General features: G+C 43.9%; 1 protein-coding gene across 1 annotated transcript in view; it reads right to left on the bottom strand.

Moving 5' to 3' along the window:
* The window catches only part of GRID2 (glutamate ionotropic receptor delta type subunit 2), a 1142370-nt gene that overhangs the window by 437118 nt on the left and 684055 nt on the right, over positions 1–21197 (bottom strand). Inside the window, exon 9 of the mRNA XM_030190694.1 lies at positions 18576–18888. Coding sequence (XP_030046554.1) covers positions 18576–18888 — 313 coding nt within the window. The remainder of the gene's footprint in view (positions 1–18575; positions 18889–21197) is intronic.

Here is a 21197-nt window from a genome sequence, read left to right as displayed (position 1 = left end):
ATAGGTTCTCCTCCCGGTGGAAAGGACCTTGGGTGGTAAGGAGGAGACTCGGCCCCCTCACCTATGAGGTGGCGAGTGAGAGGGGTAGAGTACAAACATTTTATGTTAATCTAATGAAACCCTGGGTAGCGAGGGTAGGGTATCAAACCTGTGAGGAAGAAAGGGGGGACGAGGAGTTAGGGCCCCAAATAAGGGAGATTTTTAAGCACAGCGAGCCCGGAGTTAATCCTCAGTTACCCCAGGAGAAAAGGAAGGAAATAGGAAGGCTCTTAGAGCGCTTTAAGGATGTGTTGACGGCCTGTCCGGGGAGTACCCACTTAGTAGAGCACGAGATAATCACCGAGCCGGGGAAGATCGTAAGGCAAAGGCCCTATAGACTCTCCCCGATGAAGAGGAGGGAAGTCATCACCCAAGTTCAAGAAATGTTAGACTTTGGGGTAATTGAGGAGTCCCATAGTCCTTGGTCTAGCCCGGTAGTGTTAGTGCCTAAGCCTGAAGGCGAATGGAGATTTTGTATTGATTTCAGGCAGCTTAATACGATCTCCCAAACGGATGCTTATCCTATGCCGTATATAGAAGAGCTAGTGGACCGGTTGGGATCTGCCCAGTATTTGACTACTCTCGATTTAACAAAAGGGTACTGGCAAATCCCCCTGTCTCACGAGGCCCAAGCGAAGACCGCTTTTAGTACCCCCATGGGCTTATACCAATTTAAAAGGCTGCCTTTTGGCCTCAATTCAGCTGCGGCCAGCTGCCAACGCTTGCTTGACCAAGTCCTCAGACCACATCAGACCTATGCGGCAGCGTATATGGATGATGTGGTAATCCACAGTGAGGACTGGGACACCCATTTAAAGCAGGTCGGGGCAGTGCTGCAAGCTTTTCGGGAGGCGGGTCTTACCCTTAACCCTAAAAAGTGTTGCTTTGCCCAATATAGGGTCAAGTACTTAGGCTATAATGTAGGCCGAGGTGAGGTGCGGCCTTTATTGAACAAAGTTCAAAGCATCCAAGAATTTCCCAGACCCAGCCGAAAAAAACAGTTGCGGCGATTCCTAGGTATGGTGGGCTATTACAGGCGATTCATCCCTCACTTTTCCGAAATAGCTACCCCCTTAACCGATATGTTGAAGGGTAAGAACCCCGATCAGCTGAAATGGGGGGAGGAGGAGTTACGGGCCCTAGAGCAGATGCAGAATGCCCTGTGCCAGGAACCGGTGTTGAAGGCAGTGGATTTCAGAAAACCTTTTATCCTGCAAACCGATGCTTCGGGTAGGGGGCTAGGGGCAGTGCTGTCTCAAGAACACGAAGAGGCAGAGCACCCTGTTATGTATCTAAGCCGAAAACTCCTACCGCATGAGACCCATTATTCCACCATAGAGAAGGAGTGTCTAGCCATAAGATGGGCGGTGCAAGAATGTACAGTCTATCTGGAAGGGCGCCCCTTCAAATTGGTGACGGACCATGCTCCCCTGAAGTGGCTTAATTTAATGAAAAACAACAATGGAAGGCTGATGCGCTGGTATTTAGCCTTGCAACCCTTCCAGTACACAGTGGAGCATCGTCCGGGGAAGTGTCTGGCGAATGTGGACGCCCTATCCCGGGTAGAGGAGGATACAGAGGAGAAGGGAAAACGGGGGGGGGGGGGGGGAGTGAAAGATTAAGGGGGGGGGGGTATGTAAGGAGTATGGTAAGGAGTCTAGAGAAAGAAAGGGGATGGGGAGGAACCCCAGCTACCAAAAAGGGAAAGAAGGCCCGGTGGGGGTTCCGATTCTGCCCAAAAGGGACATAAGAGTAGAACACTACAAGTCCCAGAAAGCCCCAGGAGAACCCCGGGTAAGGAGAAATAGGGTGCAAAACCAAGAAGCTCCAGAAGAGGGCTGCCCGAAAAGGGGAAAAGCTGAGTCACCACCCTGGTGGAGGAGGTGGCTGAACCGAGGGTGGGGGAAGGAAAAGCAGCCTAGCCCGGTTAATGAGGAAAAGAGAGATCAGCTGGAAAAGGGGTGGGGAGAGGAGAAAATGGACTGGGCTCCAGAGGAGAGAGGAGGAGAGGAGCCAGAGGCAATGGAACAAGGAGAGCCAGAGGAGGTCCCTGAGGAACCGATGGAGCTGTTGGCTCTGACTCAGTCAGAGCAGGAGGTATAAGGGGCTGTCCGGGTCAAGCGGGAGGAGGTCAGGAGAAAAGGCTGACCAAGAGGGGGGGACCCGGAGGCTTTGAGCCCACGCAAAGCCTTGCTACTCTGTGATACTGTGTTTGAAAAGCCAGGCTACATTTAGGGCTGTGTTTGGAAAGGCCCTGCTGCAAGTGGAACTGTGTTTAAAAGCCTTGCTACTTTGTGATACTGTGTTTGAAAAGCCTGGCTACATTTAGGGCTGTGTTTGGAAAAGCCCTGCTGCAAGTGGAACTGTGTTTAACAGCCTTGCTACTTTTTGATACTGTGTTTGAAAAGCCTGGCTACATTTAGGGCTGTGTTTGGAAAAGCCCTGCTGCAGGTGGAACTGTGTTTAAAAGCCTTGCTACTTTTTGAGACTGTGTTTGGAAAGCCAGGCTACATTTAGGGCTGTGTTTGGAAAAGCCCTGCTGCAAGTGGAACTGTGTTTAAAGGCCTTGCTACTTTTTGAGACTGTGTTTGGAAAGCCAGGCTACATTTAGGGCTGTGTTTGGAAAAGCCCTGCTGCAAGTGGAACTGTGTTTAAAGGCCTTGCTACTTTTTGAGACTGTGTTTGAAAAGCCGGGCTACATTTAGGGCTGTGTTTGGAAAGGCCCTGATGCAATTGGAACTAGGTGTAAAAGCCTTGCTGTAAATTGAAAGGTGCTGGAAACAGCCTGTCTCCCCAGGGAGCCGGGTTTTGAGTTGAAAGATCCCTAAGGAAGTGGGACAACAGAGGAAAAAGGCTCTGAGCTGAGGACCAGCAGGTTCTTTTCTACAACATGTATACTCTGGAGGAAAGGAGAAACAGGGGTGATATGATACAGACGTTCAAATATTTGAAAGGTATTAATCCACAAACGAACCTTTTCCAGAGATGGGAAGATGGTAGAACGAGAGGACATGAAATGAGATTGAAAGGGGGCAGACTCAAGAAAAATGTCAGGAAGTATTTTTTCACGGAGAGAGTAGTGGATGCTTGGAATGCCCTCCCGCAGGAGGTGGTGGAAATGAAAACGATAACAGAATTCAAACATGCATGGGATAAGCTTAAAGGAATCCTGTGCCAAAGGAATGGATCCTCAGGAGCTTAGTCAAGATCGGGAGGCGGGGCTGGTGGTAGGGAGGCGGGGATAGTGCTGGGAAGACTTATACGGTCTGTGCCAGAGCCGGTGGTGGGAAGCGGGACTGGTGGTTGGGAAGCGGGGATAGTGCTGGGCAGACTTGTACGGTCTGTGCCAGAGCCGGTGGTTGGGAGGCGGGGCTGGTGGTTGGGAGGCGAGGATAGAGCTGGGCAGACTTATACGGTCTGTGCCAAAGCCAGTGGTTGGGAGGCGGGGCTGGTGGTTGGGAGGCGGGGATAGTGCTGGGCAGACTTATACGGTCTGTGCCCTGAAGAGCACAGGTACAAATCAAAGTAGGGTATACACAAAAAGTAGCACATATGAGTTATCTTGTTGGGCAGACTGGATGGACCGTGCAGGTCTTTTTCTGCCGTCATCTACTATGTTACTATGTTACTATGAAAAGACTTCATGGCTTGATTTTGCAAAATCAAGAGGAATAATTGGGGTTTTTTTTTTGGAAGGCATCAAATTGTCTGTCATCCCATGCCAAAATTTCTTTATCTGAGAGCCTCCACTGCCAGTGGGTAAGAAAACTGATCCCACCTCCCAAACCTGATCTGGGGCTAAAAGTAACCCCCCCCCCCCCCCCCCCCCCCCCCACACACACACACACTAAGTTCTGCCTATTAAAACAAATGTGCCCCCATCACAGAATCCTTATTGGACTCAGAGTGGAGGAGTAGCCTAGTGGTTAGTGCAGCAGACCGTGACCTTGTGGAATTGGGTTTGATTCCCACTGCAGCTCTTTGCAACTCCAGGCAAGTTAGAAACCACTGTGAATGTAGTGGCAAAAGCCACAGAAAGGTGGTATATCAAGCCCCATTCCCTTTCCTCTAAAGTGTTATAGTTGGAGCAAAAGTGAAGCCCATTTTCCCTGCTGGGTGTCATCTTGAAAAATGGCACAATTTGAATCCTAGAGGTACATCAGAATATATCATTAGAATGCTTAATTTCAAAGCAGACGGACACCTCAAATAGCAAATGGGCATGTTGTGGGTGGGACTAGAGAGGGCCCAAATGTTGGACATCCAACTATAATTTTTGAATGGGAAGAAATGTCCATGTCTAAAAGAAGGATGTTTTTATCTAGACCTGTCTCAGTCATGGCCAAGTTACAAAAAAGTGGTCTGATTGAGCAGCTCACCACCTGAGAGTTTAAGAGGGGACTCCTCCTTAATCCCTCAGTGATTGTTGTTTCCCTCCCTGTCCCTTGGAAGTGAAAGGAAAAACCAGTCTGTCAACTGCTGGTATTCTAGCCATTCTGATCAAAGCAGCAAACAGCTCAGAGAAATAGCCTAGTGGTTAGTGTAATGGACTGCAGAAGAAGGGTTCAAGATTCAAACCCTACTGTAACTCTATTAGCTTTTTCTCCTGGGCTCCCTCTGGGAACCGAAAAATGCTTACTGTATATAAAGATATAAGACAACTGCAAGCCTAAAGGGATCACATTTACTCCCCCCCCCCCAAAAAAAAAAAGAGTTAATTGAATTTGAACATGTGATCCTTGGCCTATAGTCTAATCACTAAGCTGCTTTGTACTGCAAAGACATCTGTGCAGCTATTTCAGAAGAATGCTGTCAGACATCCCTGTGCCTTGCCCCCCCCCCCCCCCCCCTCTTTTATAATTTAAACATTTCAGTTTGCAAAATGATTGTTCAGGATGGACATCTCCAGCATAAGCACATCTTTCCCACTTATTTTCAAACAGAAAATCTGGATGTCTTTCTTGTTCTAAAATTGCTATGAGATGGATGGGTTTTTTTTTTTTTTTTCGGATGTTATGAGCAGGGCATCCCAATTCTGACTTGGAGTTCTTTTAAAAATGCCCCTCCATGTGGTAGAATTTTCTGGGGATAAGTGTGGGGTTGGAGGAGAGATCCCTGGGGCCACCATTTATAGATTTTTTTTTTTTATAAAGGAGTGGGACTTCCTAGGAAATATGATTGTACAGCAGGGGGCCAGTTTGAAAAAAAAAATACTCCTAGATTGGAACTCAGAAGGGTCTTTTAGTTAAGCAGTAACACACCAGAGATTTGAGGATCTAACATGGGCCAGAAGTCCCTTTAAGACATGCCACCATCACTGTATGAAAGGGGATTCTATCTATCTATCTATCTATCTATCTATCTATCTATCTATCTATCTATCTATCTATCTATCTATCATCGAGATAGATAGATAGAGAGAGAGAGCTGTAATGGACACATTCAACAGTTCTTACAAAATTTAGGGCCCTGTTTACAAAGGCCTGCTTGTGTTTTTTTCGCGCATGCTAACTGTGTAGACACCCATAGGGATATTATGGGCATCTACAGGTTAGTGCGCTAATGTTTAGCACGTACTAAAAACGCTGGTGCACCTTTGTAAACAGGACCCTTAGCTATAAATGCAAATAAGCCAGGTGCTCATTTGTTTTGAATGCACAACCTCTCTCCGTGCAAAACTTTACTGGCTCCCTATCAAAGAGTTAATCAACCTCAAGGTTCACACATTAATCCACAAAATTATCCATGGTGAATCTCCGGGATAAATGCTCAATCTGATTGACCTTCCTACCAGAAACAAGTCTGAATCTTCACGAAATTACCTCAACCTGCATTACCCCAATTGGAAAGGAGTCAAGTACAAAACTTACTATGGATCCAACTTTTTCTTCCTAGGTAGTCAACTCTGGAATGCCCTCCCCAGATCTATCCAATCAATCTATGACTACCTACCCTTCCGGAAAGCACTAAAAACCCATTTATTCAAGCAAGCCTATCCAAATGACCCAGACTAATCTTATGAACTCATCTACCTAATATATACCCATATGATAACGACATTGACCCAGACTATATCTCCCACCTTACTCTCCTCTCCATTGCCTATCTCTACCTACTCATCTCTTCTATTATTCTGGTATACTTAACTTTTATCCTCTCTAACAATATTTTGTATTCCTATTACTATGTAAGCCGCATTGAACCTGCTTTAAGTGGGAAAGCGCGGGATACAAATGTAATAATAATCATAATAATAATAATAATTTGTATCCATAGCTGCAATTCACAAAACAAGGCCACAATCACAAAATGTTTTGTGGGTTAATACATCTGTGACCCTGTTTAGGTTCAGTAGTATTCAGGAAAAGAAACACTTGTTTGTCACAGCATAAACTTTCTATTTTTAAAAGTCAGTCTTCTTTGAAGAAAAAGCTCCTGGGTCAATATGTAACGTTCACAGTTGGTGATTTTTTTTTTTTACATGCTAACTACAGAGTTTAAAATAAATTCTAGATATTCAGTGCCATTATCCGAATGGTGATCAGCACTGAATATCCGGTTGGGGTGAACAGTACTTTCGCTATCCAGATAATGGTGACATTCAAACTACTATCTGGATAATTATCCAGAAAAAAAGGACAGCAATATCATTGCTCTCTGGATGAGTTTTGTCTCCGCTCTTGATCATCCTCTGTACCAACCCACTGCTATCTAGATACCTGCATTTCAATATTTGGTCCTCCATTTTTATTTATGCATGTGTTTACATTGTTTTGGCATATTTTCACTATTATTTCACCTTTTTTTGACTATTTGGGACATTTATAAGGCAGCTAAAAAAACACAGAGTCCTCTGGTTAGAACTAATTGTTGGAACAAGCTTATGTCCCTCTCTCCCTCCTTCTAGCCTCTTAAACCAACTATTTACATCATTTGAGAGATCATTTAGAAACATGTTTGTGTGATTAAAGAGGCCTAGAGAATTCATCACTTAAAAGGTCAGGACAAGATTAAAAAAAAAATTAAGAACCTGAAAAATGAAAAGGTCAAAGTGAATGAGTGCACATCTTAATTAAAATTACTGTTCAAAAGGACTATTAATTGCATTTTCTAAGCAGTAGGAATGATTTTTCACGTGAGCTTAATGTTCTTAATTACACCTAAATACCTTAATAATATCTAGGATTCTATATTTTAAACCAGAGGGATGAATCATTTCACAAGCTCCTTATTTTCCATGCACAAATGGAGGAAATATTTGTTAGTGTCTTAGAGCTAGCTTCAAAAATATGCCTGAATTAGATGAGACAGTGTTTGTAATGTCTTGTATTGCCTTGTTTAGGAGTGCCATCCCCAGTTAATGGCAGGTCTGCTTTCCATGGAAAGACAGGCAAGCAAACAGAAAGATGCATGCACAGGCTTCCTCTGCTGACAGCAACACTGTTGAGCGCATACAGAAAGCAAAAGTTACTATCACCTGGTTTAATCTGTCGTTGGGAATCAGTGTCATACATCCCTTTTCAATGGGGTCAGTAAACAATAGAGCTGCAGCTAATACAGTTTTCGTTGCATTCAAATTGAATGTGAAATATTAGATGACATTGCAAATGAATATTCCAGGACTGCACCGGAATTCCGAAGTCCTCTGTGTATTCTTGATTAGATACTCTATAAATAGCGAAGGCATCCGTATCCTTTCTACAGCTTGTGACTTTTCCTTTAATGCTAAATTAGCAATGGTCTGACTTTCAGCATGTTTTTTTTATTGAGAAATAAAGAAACGTCTCATCTCGCTAGGGTCCCCTGTTCATTCGCATGCTGCCAGGAAGAGGACCTTTTAGTAAACCATCATACAATTTTGCAGTTACTGCATGGTACTTGCCCAAATCGAAGCCCCTGTGTTAAGTGTTGAGTGTTCTCATTATCTGCCCATGCAGTTACCCCCGGATTCTTTATAAGGCACCCAGATTTGCATGCCCAAGATGTGTGCGCAAATTAATTGAGGGGCCATTTTACAAAGGCATGCCAAAAAGTGGCCTGCAGTAGTATGGGCATGTGTATTGGACACACGCTGGGCCACCTCTCCAGTGCTTCTGGAAAAAAGGAGGGTTTTTTTTGGGTGCCGGGAAATGGACGTGCAGCAAAATGAAAACCAGCAAGCATCTGTTTATGGCGTGAGCTCTTAACACCACCCACTGACTTAGCGGTAAGGTCTCATGCGTTATCTGAGCGGTAACTGTCCAGCGTCAGTGCCAAACTCAGAATTACTGCTATGTGCACATGCTAGCCGGGCGGTAATGCCGATTTAACATTTGCTGCATGCGCGTAGGCCCTTATGAGCCTTTGTAAAAGGGCCCCCGATTTATGAGCCCTTAACTATCAATAATTGGGTGCTAACCACCAATTATTGAAGCTAATTTGCACCACTTAGGATCTGCGCTATTCTATAAGGCATGGCACATAACTCTACTAGTGCATAACTCAAAAGGGGGCATGGCCATGTGTGTGATGGGGCATTCCAAAACGTTTCGTATGTAGTTATAGAATACGGCCTCAGTGTGCCTAACTTGGATGCCAACGTTTACAACAGGTTTCAGCAGACATGATTCTGGTGCCCAGGGGCGTAGCTACATCGGGCCACGGGGGCATGGGCCCCCCACAGATTACGCCCTGGCCACATCTACATTTGACCCCACCCCGCTGCCACCTGCCTCGCCGACGCATCAGGTACCTTGTTTGCTGGCGGCGATCTCCAAACCCCACCAGCCGAAGAGTCTTCTTCAGCGCCGGTTGACTCCAGCGCCTTCGTTGTGTGATCATCTGTTTCTGACGCATTACATCCTGCACCATGCATGTAGCCCCGTGCAGGACGTAAGGCGTCAGAAACAGATCACACAACGAAGGCGCTGGAGTCGACCGACGCTGAAGAAAACTCTTCAGCTGGTGGGGATTGGGGACCCCCACCAGCAAACAAGGTACCTGATGCAGCAGCGGGGCAGGGGGCGGCCGGGCGGCAGTGGCGGCGGCGGGTGGGGGGTTGAGGTTGCGGTGGTAGGGGGTCCAAAGTGGCGGGGGGCAGCAGCAGGGGAGCGGCTAAACAGTGCCCCCCCACCTCGGGCTCTGGCCCCCCTCCTGCCGAGGTCTGGCTACGCCCCTGCTGGTGCCTAAAGTCAGGCATGGGATTCGGCGGTAAGCACTATTCTATGAAGAGCACAGACCGTTTACACAATAAGGCTTAGCGCCAATCTTTTTTTCTAGTGCCCATTTTTGAGTGCCATTTATAGAATTTTCACTTTAATGCAAGAAAATGCATTTAGCACATGATAACTGCATTGCAGCTAATGAGCGGAGTGGAGGAGTGGCCTAGTGGTTAGGGTGGTGGACTTTGGTCCTGGGGAACTGAGGAACTGAGTTCGATTCCCACTTCAGGCACAGGCAGCTCCTTGTGACTCTGGGCAAATCACTTAACACTCCATTGCCCCAGGTACAAATAAGTACCTGTATACAATATGTAAGCCGCATTGAGCCTGCCATGAGTGGGAAAGCACGAGGTACAAATGTAACAAAAAGAATGAGGATGCACTCATAACCTACTGAGATGGCATTAAGTGATTTGCAGTATCTTCTGTGGTGATAGTTAATACACGGTAAGTTACTTGTAAAATGCAGTGCACACCTACTCTCTGCTCATCCCTGCTCCATTCCATTCTATGTAGTTAATGTAGGAATTGGCATGGCTAAGTATCAAACTGCCACATTAACTCATAGCTCAGCCATGTGCTATCTCATCCCATGTTAACTGCCTAGAATACTACAGCCAAAAAGCCTCTGAAATAAATACTTCATCCAAAATGCTCAAACATCACAGTGTACCCCTTAACACCATGAGATCTCAGGAGAGATACAAATAGAAATTATTGTTAATTTAGGGACACATGCAGTTAAAAAAATAAAGGGGTCTTTATATCAAACTAAGATACTACGTCAATGTGTATTAATGTCTATTGGGGCACTTTAACTGAAATGCATTAAGCAGCTAGCATGGATTTTAGCATGTGGCAGAGATTTACACAGACCCGAGGTAATGGCTACCATATTGTATTATTTGTTTATTTATATTGGATTTTGCTCTGAATAAAGGAATAGTGCTTCCAAAATCTCATTAAAATACCAAAGAGAAAGCCCTTTTTACTGTAAATTGTAAACATGTCATCACCTGTTACTGGGAAAGAACTGTATGATTGGGAAAGCAATCTCAACTGTTCATTTTTGTTGATCCTGTCACGTTTACTACACAGGAACTGGGTTTTTGAGCCCTTGGACCACTGCCGAGGAGCAGCAGTAGCAGGCAAAACCACCCCACACCAGAAGCAAGGCAAAACAGACGTACCGGCAAATCCAGGCTAGGTCTCTAGGCAGTCAGTCAGCAAGCAGAAGACAGGTCCAGGCAAAGGTTCAAAAGGCAGGCGGCAAGCAAAGCAAAGTCCAGGTCCAGACAAAGGGTCAAAAGGCAGGCGGCAAGCAAAGCAAAGTTCAGGATCAGGCAAGGTTCAAAAGGCAGGAAACCAGCAAACGCAGAATCAGGTCCAGACAAAGTCTCTCAGGCAGAAGTGCACAAGCACCCACGTACCAGGGCCTAAGACGATGCAAAGGCAAGCAGAAATGTTCCAAGATGGCTAATAAGCCCAGAAGCAGTTGAGACTCAGCTGCTGCAATCACCAGGCAGCTACGGGTGCTGTGCAGGCTCAAACAACACAAGCAAACCTGGCAGCCTGGAAGATCCGGACCGGACTGAGCTAAAATCTGGAACAGGTGATGGTCCATAGCAGCTACCCGTTCTGGCCACCAGAGGGTGAGGAAAGCACAGACGTAACAGATCCAAATTGGACTGGTAGGCCAGTAGCCAAAAGATCCCTAGTAAACTGGCTATCCTCTTATATATACATAAGTACATAAGTAATGCCACACTGGGAAAAGACCAAGGGTCCATCAAGCCCAGCATCCTGTCCACGACAGCGGCCAATCCAGGCCAAGGGCACTGGCAAGCTTCCCAAACGTACAAACATTCTATACATGTTATTCCTGGAATTTTTCCTAAGTCCATTTAGTAGTGGTTTATGGACTTGTCCTTTAGGAAACCGTCTAACCCCTTTTTAAACTCTGCTAAGCTAACAGCCTTCACCACGTTCTCTGGCAACGAATTCCAGAGTTTAATTATGCGTTGGGTGAAGAAAGATTTTTTCTCCGATTTGTTTTAAATTTACTACACTGTAGTTTCATTGCATGCCCCCTAGTCCTAGTATTTTTGGAAAGCTTCACATCCACCTGTTCCACTCCAGTCATTATTTTATATACCTCTATCATGTCTCTCCTCAGCCGTCTCTTCTCCAAGCTGAAAAGCCCTAGCCTCCTTAGTCTTTCTTCATAGGGAAGTCATCCCATCCCCGCTATCATTTTAGTCGCCCTTCGCTGCACCTTTTCCAATTCTACTATATCTTTCTTGAGATGCGGCGACCAGAACTGAACACAATACTCAAGGTGTGGTCGCACCATGGAGTGATACAACGGCATTATAACATCCTCACACCTGTTTTCCATACCTTTCCTAATACCCAACATTCTATTCACTTTCCTAGCCGCAGCAGCACACTGAGCAGAAGGTTTCAGTGTATTATCGACGACGACACCCAGATCCCTTTCTTGTTCCATAACTCCTAACGTGGAACCTTGCATGACGTAGCTATAATTTGGGTTCTTTTTTCCCCACATGCATCACCTTGCACTTGCTCACATTAAACGTCATCTGCCATAGTTCTGCAATGATCAAGCAGATAATCTTTTCAGCCCCAAGGTCAAGCCTCATCAGATTAGAGCTACAATAACTACAGTAGCCTTCCTGAGGTCTGCCTCATTGAACATTATCTGCAAGAAAACTACCTTGTCCACTCATAATTTCACAATGTATTATTGTTTGAATAAGACTTCACTGAAGGACAGTGCCTTCAGTGAAATGGTACTGGTCAATCTTCCCTTGTTCACTAACAACTCTCACCCTTGAATGTGTGAGCTGCTCCAAAGCTAAATCATTTAAATACAGAGAAGTCATAAGTTTGGAGTCACCTACTTTGGCGCGTAACTCAATCCTGTTAGTCAATGAAAAAAGTAATGTTGCTTGCCTGTAATGGATGTTTTCTACAGACAAGCAGAATTGATAAGGCACGTGATCTGCCCTCCTCCACGAGGTTTATCATACTGTGTTGAGGAACTAACTGAGGAGCTGAGGAAACCACTGTCCACAGGAAAGGCCATGTATGTTCAGAATTTTAAAGTTCAAAGGGGGCAATTTCTGAAAATGGGTTAGTTTTGTGCATTTGTTTCTGCAATTATTTGAAGAGCTGAATGATAGTCATCCTACTATTAAATTTCAATATTCCATACATCAAACTGAAATATATTTTCTAGATGTGAAAATCATAAAGAAGGATTCTCATTTAGAGACTACTGTTTTTTCAAAACCCTGCTTGCCTATGATAGTATGTATCCTTAACATGTTAAAACCAGCTTGCCATTTGCATTGTTCTTGAGATACCGATGAATTTGTGATTCTTCAGATAAATTTAGAGAGCCTTCGGTACAGCTGAAAAACAAACTTCTGGAGACTGGTTATTCTAAAAATATGGTTAATCAGTCACACAAGTGGGCATTTTTCAATCATCGAGAACATCTTTTAGCTGGTAGTGTTAAACAAGTTTCTCAAGATTCAGTTATATCACGTGTATTGAAATACACCAATCTTTCTCCTAAAATAGATAAAATTGTGATGACTCATTGGAAAACATTATCAGTTCATGAGGTTTTTTTCTCAGAGTGAATCTTTAATATCCTTTTGTAGGGGCACTAATTTATCAGATCTGTTATGTCATTCAGATGTATGGACTGGGAATAAAAATACCAATTTTGGATATGTCAAATGTGGTAAATGTGTAATATGTGAAGTTACTCATAAGACTTCTACATTTTGAGACAGAATACAACAGAAGTGGATTGACATTAAATGTTCTCCATCATGTTTATCTAAAGCAGTGATCTATATGATTATCTGCCCCTGTGGGTTACAATATATTGGCCAAACTAAAAGAATGTTGAAAACCAGTCTGGCTGAGCATAAACATAACATAAAAACAGGGAAATTGGAAGTACCCTTGGTAAAACAGTGCCAGAAATGTCATCATTCTTTTGAACAAATGCATTGCTTTGCAATCGATCAAATTAGGGATAGTGGCAGAAAAGGATGCTTTTTTCTAAGTTGTATCCCTTTTATTTCTTGCTTGCCTGGTAGGTGACTTCAGTAAGTAGGAATTCCATATTATGAGAGCGTTTTTAAGCCGGCTGATTGTTTGTGCATTATTCCTCCTGAAGAACAGAGAACTCAGCAGGATCGGTCAAGCCATGTTTTGGGGATATCCACATGAAGAATGCTGTCCTAATTTAAGTGATATGGCTTTTTGTCTGTGCACAGAGGACTCATATCTATGATAGTTTTCAGCTTTTTTTGAACACTAGTAAAAAAGCCCCATTTCTGATGCCCTGCCCTCGCTCCCTTCCCGTGTGCTGTCTGTCCTCTCTGTCCCCTCCCCCCCTTGGAGTTGAGTCCTTCAGTGTTAAGTTTCCTGCTGTGCTGTGTTTATGTTACAGAGATAGTGAGGGCTCCTGCCCTCTCTTCCCTCCCCCCTCTGAGTCCTTCACTGTTACAGAGAGAGCGATTTGATTTCGTGCTTTGCTGTGTTTTCCTTCACTGTTTGTGTTACAGAGAGAGCAAGGGCGGGGGCAGACACTCATGGGGAAATCAGATATCTCTCCCCCTTCACACTTCCGGCTGGAGGCTTCATTTATAACGTTGGTGGTGCCTTTTATATAGAGAGATTGTTAGTGAAGAGACTGCAATATTGTTGATAAAATGAGAATATCTTTTTTTGTAAGTGTTTTTTTTCTGCATTTGTAGGAGTTGTTTTCACTGTTACTTTTTTGATGCTTTAAGTGAAACCAGTGATTAGAGCCTTTGACGAATGGTCATCAATGTAGACTTTCTGTGGTAGGTGAGGTTTCATTTGTTTAAATTTTGTATTTAATTGAAGTCTCTTCCTTCAATGCTCAGAACAAAATAACATTTTTCATTTTTCATAGTGCTGAATTTTGTTCTTTATTCTTAAAATATTAGTTTTGTGCATACCATTACAGGAAAGAGTCTCACTTCTAAGTCAGTGCATGTGGAGTATGATTGCAGTCTCAAAAATGAACTTCTACCGCTCATCATAGAACTTGCATTGTGTCACAGACAGCATCCTTCTGGAGTTCATAAAACGTAACATGTATAGGCAACTTATCCAGGTACACTTGGAAGTTCTTTTTGATCAATCCTGTTGCACCCCAAACAATGGGAAAATACTTCTGTATCTTTCTGCTACATTTTCTTGGTCTCAGACTGCATTTCTTGGTTCTTGAGGATCTTCCCTCTCTCCACGCGATTTATCAATTAATTGCTTGGGACCAACACCTCAATAATCAATGCCGTTCTAAGCTCTGGAAGGGCAGTTCTGCCTCAGCACTGCTAGATGATATCATCCACCTGTGTACCTTATCTATCCTGCTGTCTATGGAAAACATATATATATATAAAGATTTGTTTAATAAATCCTTGGAGATGGGAGAGGTTCCGAGGGACTGGAGAACAGCGGAGGTGGTCCCTCTTCACAAAAGTGGTGATAGGGAAGAAGCTGGAAACTGCAGGCCGGTAAGCCTCACTTCGGTTATTGGAAAAGTAATGGAAGCCATTCTGAAGGAAAGGATAGTGAATTTCCTAGAAGCCAACAAGCTGCAAGATCCGAGACAACATGGTTTTACCAGAGGGAAATCGTGCCAAACGAATCTCATTGAATTCTTTGATTGGGTAACTGGAGAATTGAATCATCGACATGCTATAGACGTAATCTACTTAGATTTTAGCAAAGCTTTTGACACGGTCCCTCACAGGAGGCTCTTAAATAAACTAGATGGGCTGAAGATAGGTCCCGAAGTGGTGAACTGGATTAGGAACTGGTTGACGAACAGATGACAGAGGGTGGTGGTAAATGGAGTTCGCTCGGAGGAGGGAAAGGTGAGTAGCGGTATGCCTCAGGGATCGGTGCTGGGGCCGATTCTGTTCAATATATTTGTGAGTGACATAGCCGAAGGGTTAGAAGGTAAAGTTTGCCTATTTGCGGATGATACTAAGATTTGCAACAGAGTGGACACCCGGGAGGGAGTGGAAAGCGTGAAAAGGGAACTGAGGAAGCTAGAAGAATGGTCTAAGGTTTGGCAATTAAAATTCAATGCGAAGAAATGCAAAGTGATGCATTTAGGGAGTAGAAACCCACGAGAGACGTATGTGTTAGGTGGTGAGAGTCTGATAGGTACTGAGGGGGAGAGGGATCTTGGGGTGATAGTATCCGAGGATCTGAAGGTGACGAAACAGTGTGACAAGGCGGTGGCTGTAGCGAGAAGGTTGCTAGGCTGTATAGAGAGGTGTGATCAGCAGAAGAAAGGAAGTGTTGATGCCCCTGTACAAGTCGTTGGTGAGGCCCCACCTGGAGTATTGTGTTCAGTTTTGGAGGCCGTACCTTGCGAAGGATGTTAAAAAAATGGAAGCGGTGCAAAGAAAAGCTACGAGAATGGTATGGGATTTGCGTTCCAAGACGTATGACCAAAGACTTGCTGACCTGAACATGTATACCCTGGAGGAAAGGAGGAACAGGGGTGATATGATACAGACGTTCAAATACTTGAAATGTATAAATCCGCAAAAAAATCTTTTCCGGAGATGGAAGGTGTAGAACGAGAGGACATGAAATGAGATTGAAGGGGGGCAGACTCAAAAAAGATGTCAGGAAGTATTTTTTCATGGAGAGGGTGGTGGATGCTTGGAATGCCCTCCCACGGGAGGTGGTGGAGATGAAAACGGTAACGGAATTCAAACATGCGTGGGATGTGCATAAAGGAATCCTGTTCAGCAGGAATGGATCCTCAGAAGCTTAGCCGAAATTGGGTGGCGGAGCAGGTGGGGGAAGAGAGGTTGGTGGTTGGGAGGCGAGGATAGTGGAGGGCAGACTTATACGGTCCGTGCCAGAGCCGGTGATGGGAGGCGGGACTGGTGGTTAGGAGGTGGGAAATACTGCTGGGCAGACTTGTATGGTCTGTGCCCTGAAAAAGGCAAGTACAAATCAAGGTAAGGTATACACATATGAGTTTATCTTGTTGGGCAGACTGGATGGACCGTGCAGGTCTTTTTCTGCCATCATCTACTATGTTACTATGTATATGTGTATATGTGTGTGTGTAGCTAAGATTTGTGCATGACTCAAAGCATGTGATATGCAGATGAGGAAATTTACTAAGGTATACATGCAGTGCTGGTATAAAATATGGAATATATAGATACAGATAGAGGGAGATTTAAATTCACATATATAAGAAGTGCTGGTATGGCCCCATTTGCCCTTGCAAATCAGCCATTTACACATGTAAAAATAATCTAAGCCTTCTAAAATCACCTTCAATAAGTTTTGTTTTAAGGTTCAAATGAAAATGTTTACCAAAATATGTGCTATAATAAAGCACCAAAATATATACATTCATGTTGCCTGTTTTGTAGAAACAACGGGTAGGAACCCTAATGTGACCGTAATTTCAGGACTGCATCTTAGGGAAAGTAAACTAACTGAAAACATTAATGAAGAGTAATTAATATAAGTTCCTGATCCAGAACCAAGAGAGTCAACATAGCTAATGGAGAACCAGTAGCTGCAAAGAATGAGAGCTGGATAAAGTAGGTAAATTAAGTCTGTGTCACGTAGTCGATTAGTTAAAAGGCATGCAACTTCTTAGACAGGCAGAGGATAGTATCAAGTTTAAAAACACCTGCTGTTTGTTAATATCTAATGTCTTCAGTTACACTTGTATTTTCAGTGTTATTAAATATGTTTTTCGCCTTGTGATGATAGCACAAATTGGGAGAACGCCTCTTTTCCTGTTTAAACTGTAATCTCCATTCTCAGCCCTATTCCAAAAATACACCATATCCTGCTCTGCCTAACCAGGTTGGGAAAAAAGTAAGTTCAATTTCCAAGCAGAATTATTTCCAGCATATTTTAACCCTTTGCAGCCTCTGCCACTGTGAAGAACAGGAACTTGCATGAGGAACTGAACCTACATGCTTTGGAAACAAGAACAAATAACCAAGCACTGTGACATCTCACCATTCCTCAAATAATTCTTTTCTAGAATGAACTGATGGCATCATTGTTGCACCACATTTCTTGGAGTTGTTTAGTATAGGGTATGTTTCTGAAGACTATATTCTGCACACAGCTGGCAAATATTGATGCTTCACTGACTATTTACTACCTACAAGGGGTATTTCTAAGGAGTTTCTGGGCCCCTTTTACAAAGCGGCGGTAAGCCCAACGCGAGCTTACCGCTTGCTAAAAAGGAAGTCACATTTGGTGCTACAAAAATATTTTTATTTTTGTAGCACCGGTGTGTACTCGGCGGTAATCGGGCAGTGCTGCCAGCTGCCCGGTTACCGCTGGGTTAGTGCTGGAGCCCTTACTGCCATCTCAATGGGTGGCAGTAAGGGCTCCCCCCCCCAAAAAAAAATGGCCGTGTATCCATTGCTTCACTGCCGCATGGCCATTTCCTAGAAAAAAGAAAGTCCTACCTTTTACCCACTGTGGTAAAAGGGGGTCTCGGCGTGCATCAGAAACATGCACTAATGTCAGCCTAGGCTCCCTTTTGCTGCAGCTTGGTAAAGGGGCCTTCTTACCCTTCTACACAGTGAAAAAAAAACATGTGCATTGTCCAGACTTTTTCCACAGCTCACTGAAGTGTATAAGGGCCATACTGGGGGCAACTGTAGGGCAGATTTGGTATAGTGCAAGCACATTCTTTATCCCAGGTACTTTTCAGGTACAAAGTACATGAGGTAAATAATTTCCACAATTCAAATGAGAGTAAATAATTCCCAGTCTTCATAGGCATGCAAGCCCTGTGGTAAGAAGTGCGTGGGAAAGTCCCACATTAGCATGCATCAAGCCCCTTTACTAGCACACTTTAGTACACATACCCTATAGTCCACGCAAAACTGCACAAGCTTTCAGCGCATCTACGTTTTATCCATAGAGCCCCACACAATGTTATGAGCCCTTTTCTACAAGTAAACAGGCTTTACATGTGGAAAAAGAGTTCTAAAAATACTGCCATTCTCCACAGCTATGCTGGTTATATGAAAACTGCCCCATACTGAAAAAAGGGATGCCAAGACATGGATCAACATTCAATGTTGCTTGTAATCTTAGAGTATGACTGTTTCTATCATTTGCATTTGCTCTAAGGAATCAAATCATACAAATTTGACACAAAACTTTAATCTGGGTTTCATTCTAAAGCAAATTGTGTACCTGCAATAATATAAAAGAGTAATTTATAGGGTCCTTTCTACTTACCTTGCTGCACAAAAGATCCGTACACAAACCACATGGAGTTGTACAGAGTTGTAGAAGCCATTGATCCCATTTGTATGCGTGGAGGGTTCAGCCAGTTTAAGAGGTAGACCAGTAGTCCCACCAAAAGCACAGTCCCTGCTATGCATGCCCACAGAGAAAGATCAAAAGGTGCCAAGCAGGCAAACATGTCCACTGTCTTCTCAACTCTTCTGAGCAGCACGCCTACTGAATAATCCATATAGCGAGTTGTGAAGTCCACCACATTCTCTCGATCTGGTGTGATAGTTAAGGCAGAAATTCCTATATCAGCTCTCTAAGGAGGTGAATGAAATGAAAAGCCCATTAGAATAACTGACAAGAGATAAAGTATCTAGCTTCAAATTATCATACAGAAACTCATAAATTGACAAACATGTCTCTGAGAAAGTGAAAAGAAACGTACAGTGAAGGTGTTTAACAGATTGGCTCTTAGGAATCTGAAAAAAAAAATAGGGTGCAGCTTCAAAAAAATACAGCAGTTTGAATATATTTTGGTATCTTCCAATTTTCGTCTTAAATTGACTGAAAATGTAAGTTAGGTTTAACCTGGTTTATCTCTGCTACAGACTGTTTAATTTTTTTTATTGACAAGTTTGAATTTTTAGGGGTTAGAGTATACTGTATTTAGGTGACTTGGCAGATTGCTTTTGTGAAAATCATTTGGCATTTGTGTATCTCAATAAATAAATAAATATCTGTTAATGTTTACATCTGAGCCAAATGGAAAAGATCTCAAGTGGTTGGATGTAACCATACAAGTCAAGGCAGAAATAGCTTTAATCTATTCCAATCAATCTATGTCCTCTTTACTCTGATTACCTGCATAAACTCAAGGCAAAAGTTTGAAGATCTCAACTATTGTAATGCCTAAGAAAGAACTAACTTGATATCCAACCCATTAAAGGAATTATTCAGACCCAAGGCTATGAGGCTTATTTTCGAAAGAAAAGGGCGCCCATCTTTCGACACAAATTGCAAGGTGGGCATCCTTCTCACAAGGTCACCCAAATCGGCATAATCGAAAGCCAATTTTGAACATCCTCAATTGCTTTCCATCACGGGGACGACCAAAGTTCACGGGGGCGTGTCGGAGGCATAGCGAAGGCAGGACTGGGGTGTGCCTAACACATGGGCGTCCTCGATCGATAATGGAAAAAAGAAGGGTGTCCCTGATGAACACTTGGACGACTTTATCTGGTCCTTTTTTTCTTACGACCAAGCCACAAAAATGTGCCCTACATGACCAGATGACCACCGGAGGGAATTGGGGATGACCTACCCTTACTCCCCCAGTGGTCACCAACCCCCTCCCACCCTCAAAAAATATTTTTCCAGCCTCTATGCCAGCCTCAAATATCATACCCTGCTCCTTAACAGCAGTATGCAGGTCCCTGGAGCAGTTTTAGTGGGTGCAGTGCACTTCAGGCAGGCGGACCCAGGCCCACCCCCCCTTCCTGTTACACTTGTGGTGGTAAATGTGAGCCCTTCAAAACCCACCAGAAACCCACTGTACCCACATGTAGGTGCCCCCTTCACCCATAAGGTAGTGGAATACAGTTGAGGGGAGTATGTTTGGGGGGGGGGGGGTTGGGGGCTCAGCACACAAGGTAAGGGAGCTATGCACCTGGAAGCAATTTGTGAAGTCCACTGCAGTGCCCCCTAGGGTGCCCGGTTGGTGTCTTGGCATGTCAGGGGGACCAGTGCACTACGAATGCTGGCTTCTCCCATGACCAAAGGGCTTGGATTTGGTCGATTCTGAGATGGGCATCCTCGGTTTCCATTATCGCCGAAAATCGGGGACGACCATCTCTAAGGATGACCATTTCTAAGGTTGACCTACATTTTGCGATCTTGTTTCGATAATACGGGTTTCCCCACCCCTTCACGGGGACGTCCTGCGAGGACGTCCGCAGGAAAACTTGGGCACCCCTGTCAATTATGCCCCTCCATGTCATCATGAACTTCATGATGAAAAGAAGAGCATGAAAAATGCCTGCAGATACAGCAGAGCAGAGAACTGTGTTTCCTCAGCTCTGTTCTGATTTTCTGAATCCTTTCTGCTAGTGTAAACACCTGTTTGCTGTCTCTGCATTAGAAGTGTATTTAAGCTGTTGCTGTAATGGTATATACTAGACTTGTCCACGTTCAGTCCTCAAAGGATAAAAAACAGGTCAGGTTTTCAGGATATCCCTAATGAATATGCATGACAGAGATTGGTATTCAATGGAGGTAGTGGGCATACAAATCTCTCTCATGCACATTCATTAGGGATATCCTGAAAACCTGGCCTTCTGAAGATAAACTTGGATCAGTCTATTATAAATTGTGTACGTAGCATAATTATGTGCTTTATGTGAGCTGTGCATTTCTAAAATACATTTGTTTTGTACAGTATTACATGCAGGCTGAGTTATATACTCCTATGCAGCTTATCAGAAGATAAATCACTAGCATTCTGATTACCTTTGTTCATCATGATCAAGGACAGTGTTTCTCAACCTAGTTTTTAGGGCACACCCAGCCAGTCAAGTTTTCAGGATATCCATAATGAATATGCATAAGATACATTTGCATACCAAGGAG

This window comes from Microcaecilia unicolor, chromosome 2, assembly GCF_901765095.1.
Source record: "Microcaecilia unicolor chromosome 2, aMicUni1.1, whole genome shotgun sequence".
Lineage (NCBI taxonomy): Eukaryota > Metazoa > Chordata > Amphibia > Gymnophiona > Siphonopidae > Microcaecilia > Microcaecilia unicolor.
The sequence above is the reverse complement of the archived record's forward strand: the minus strand, read 5'-3'. Positions and strand labels throughout refer to the sequence as shown.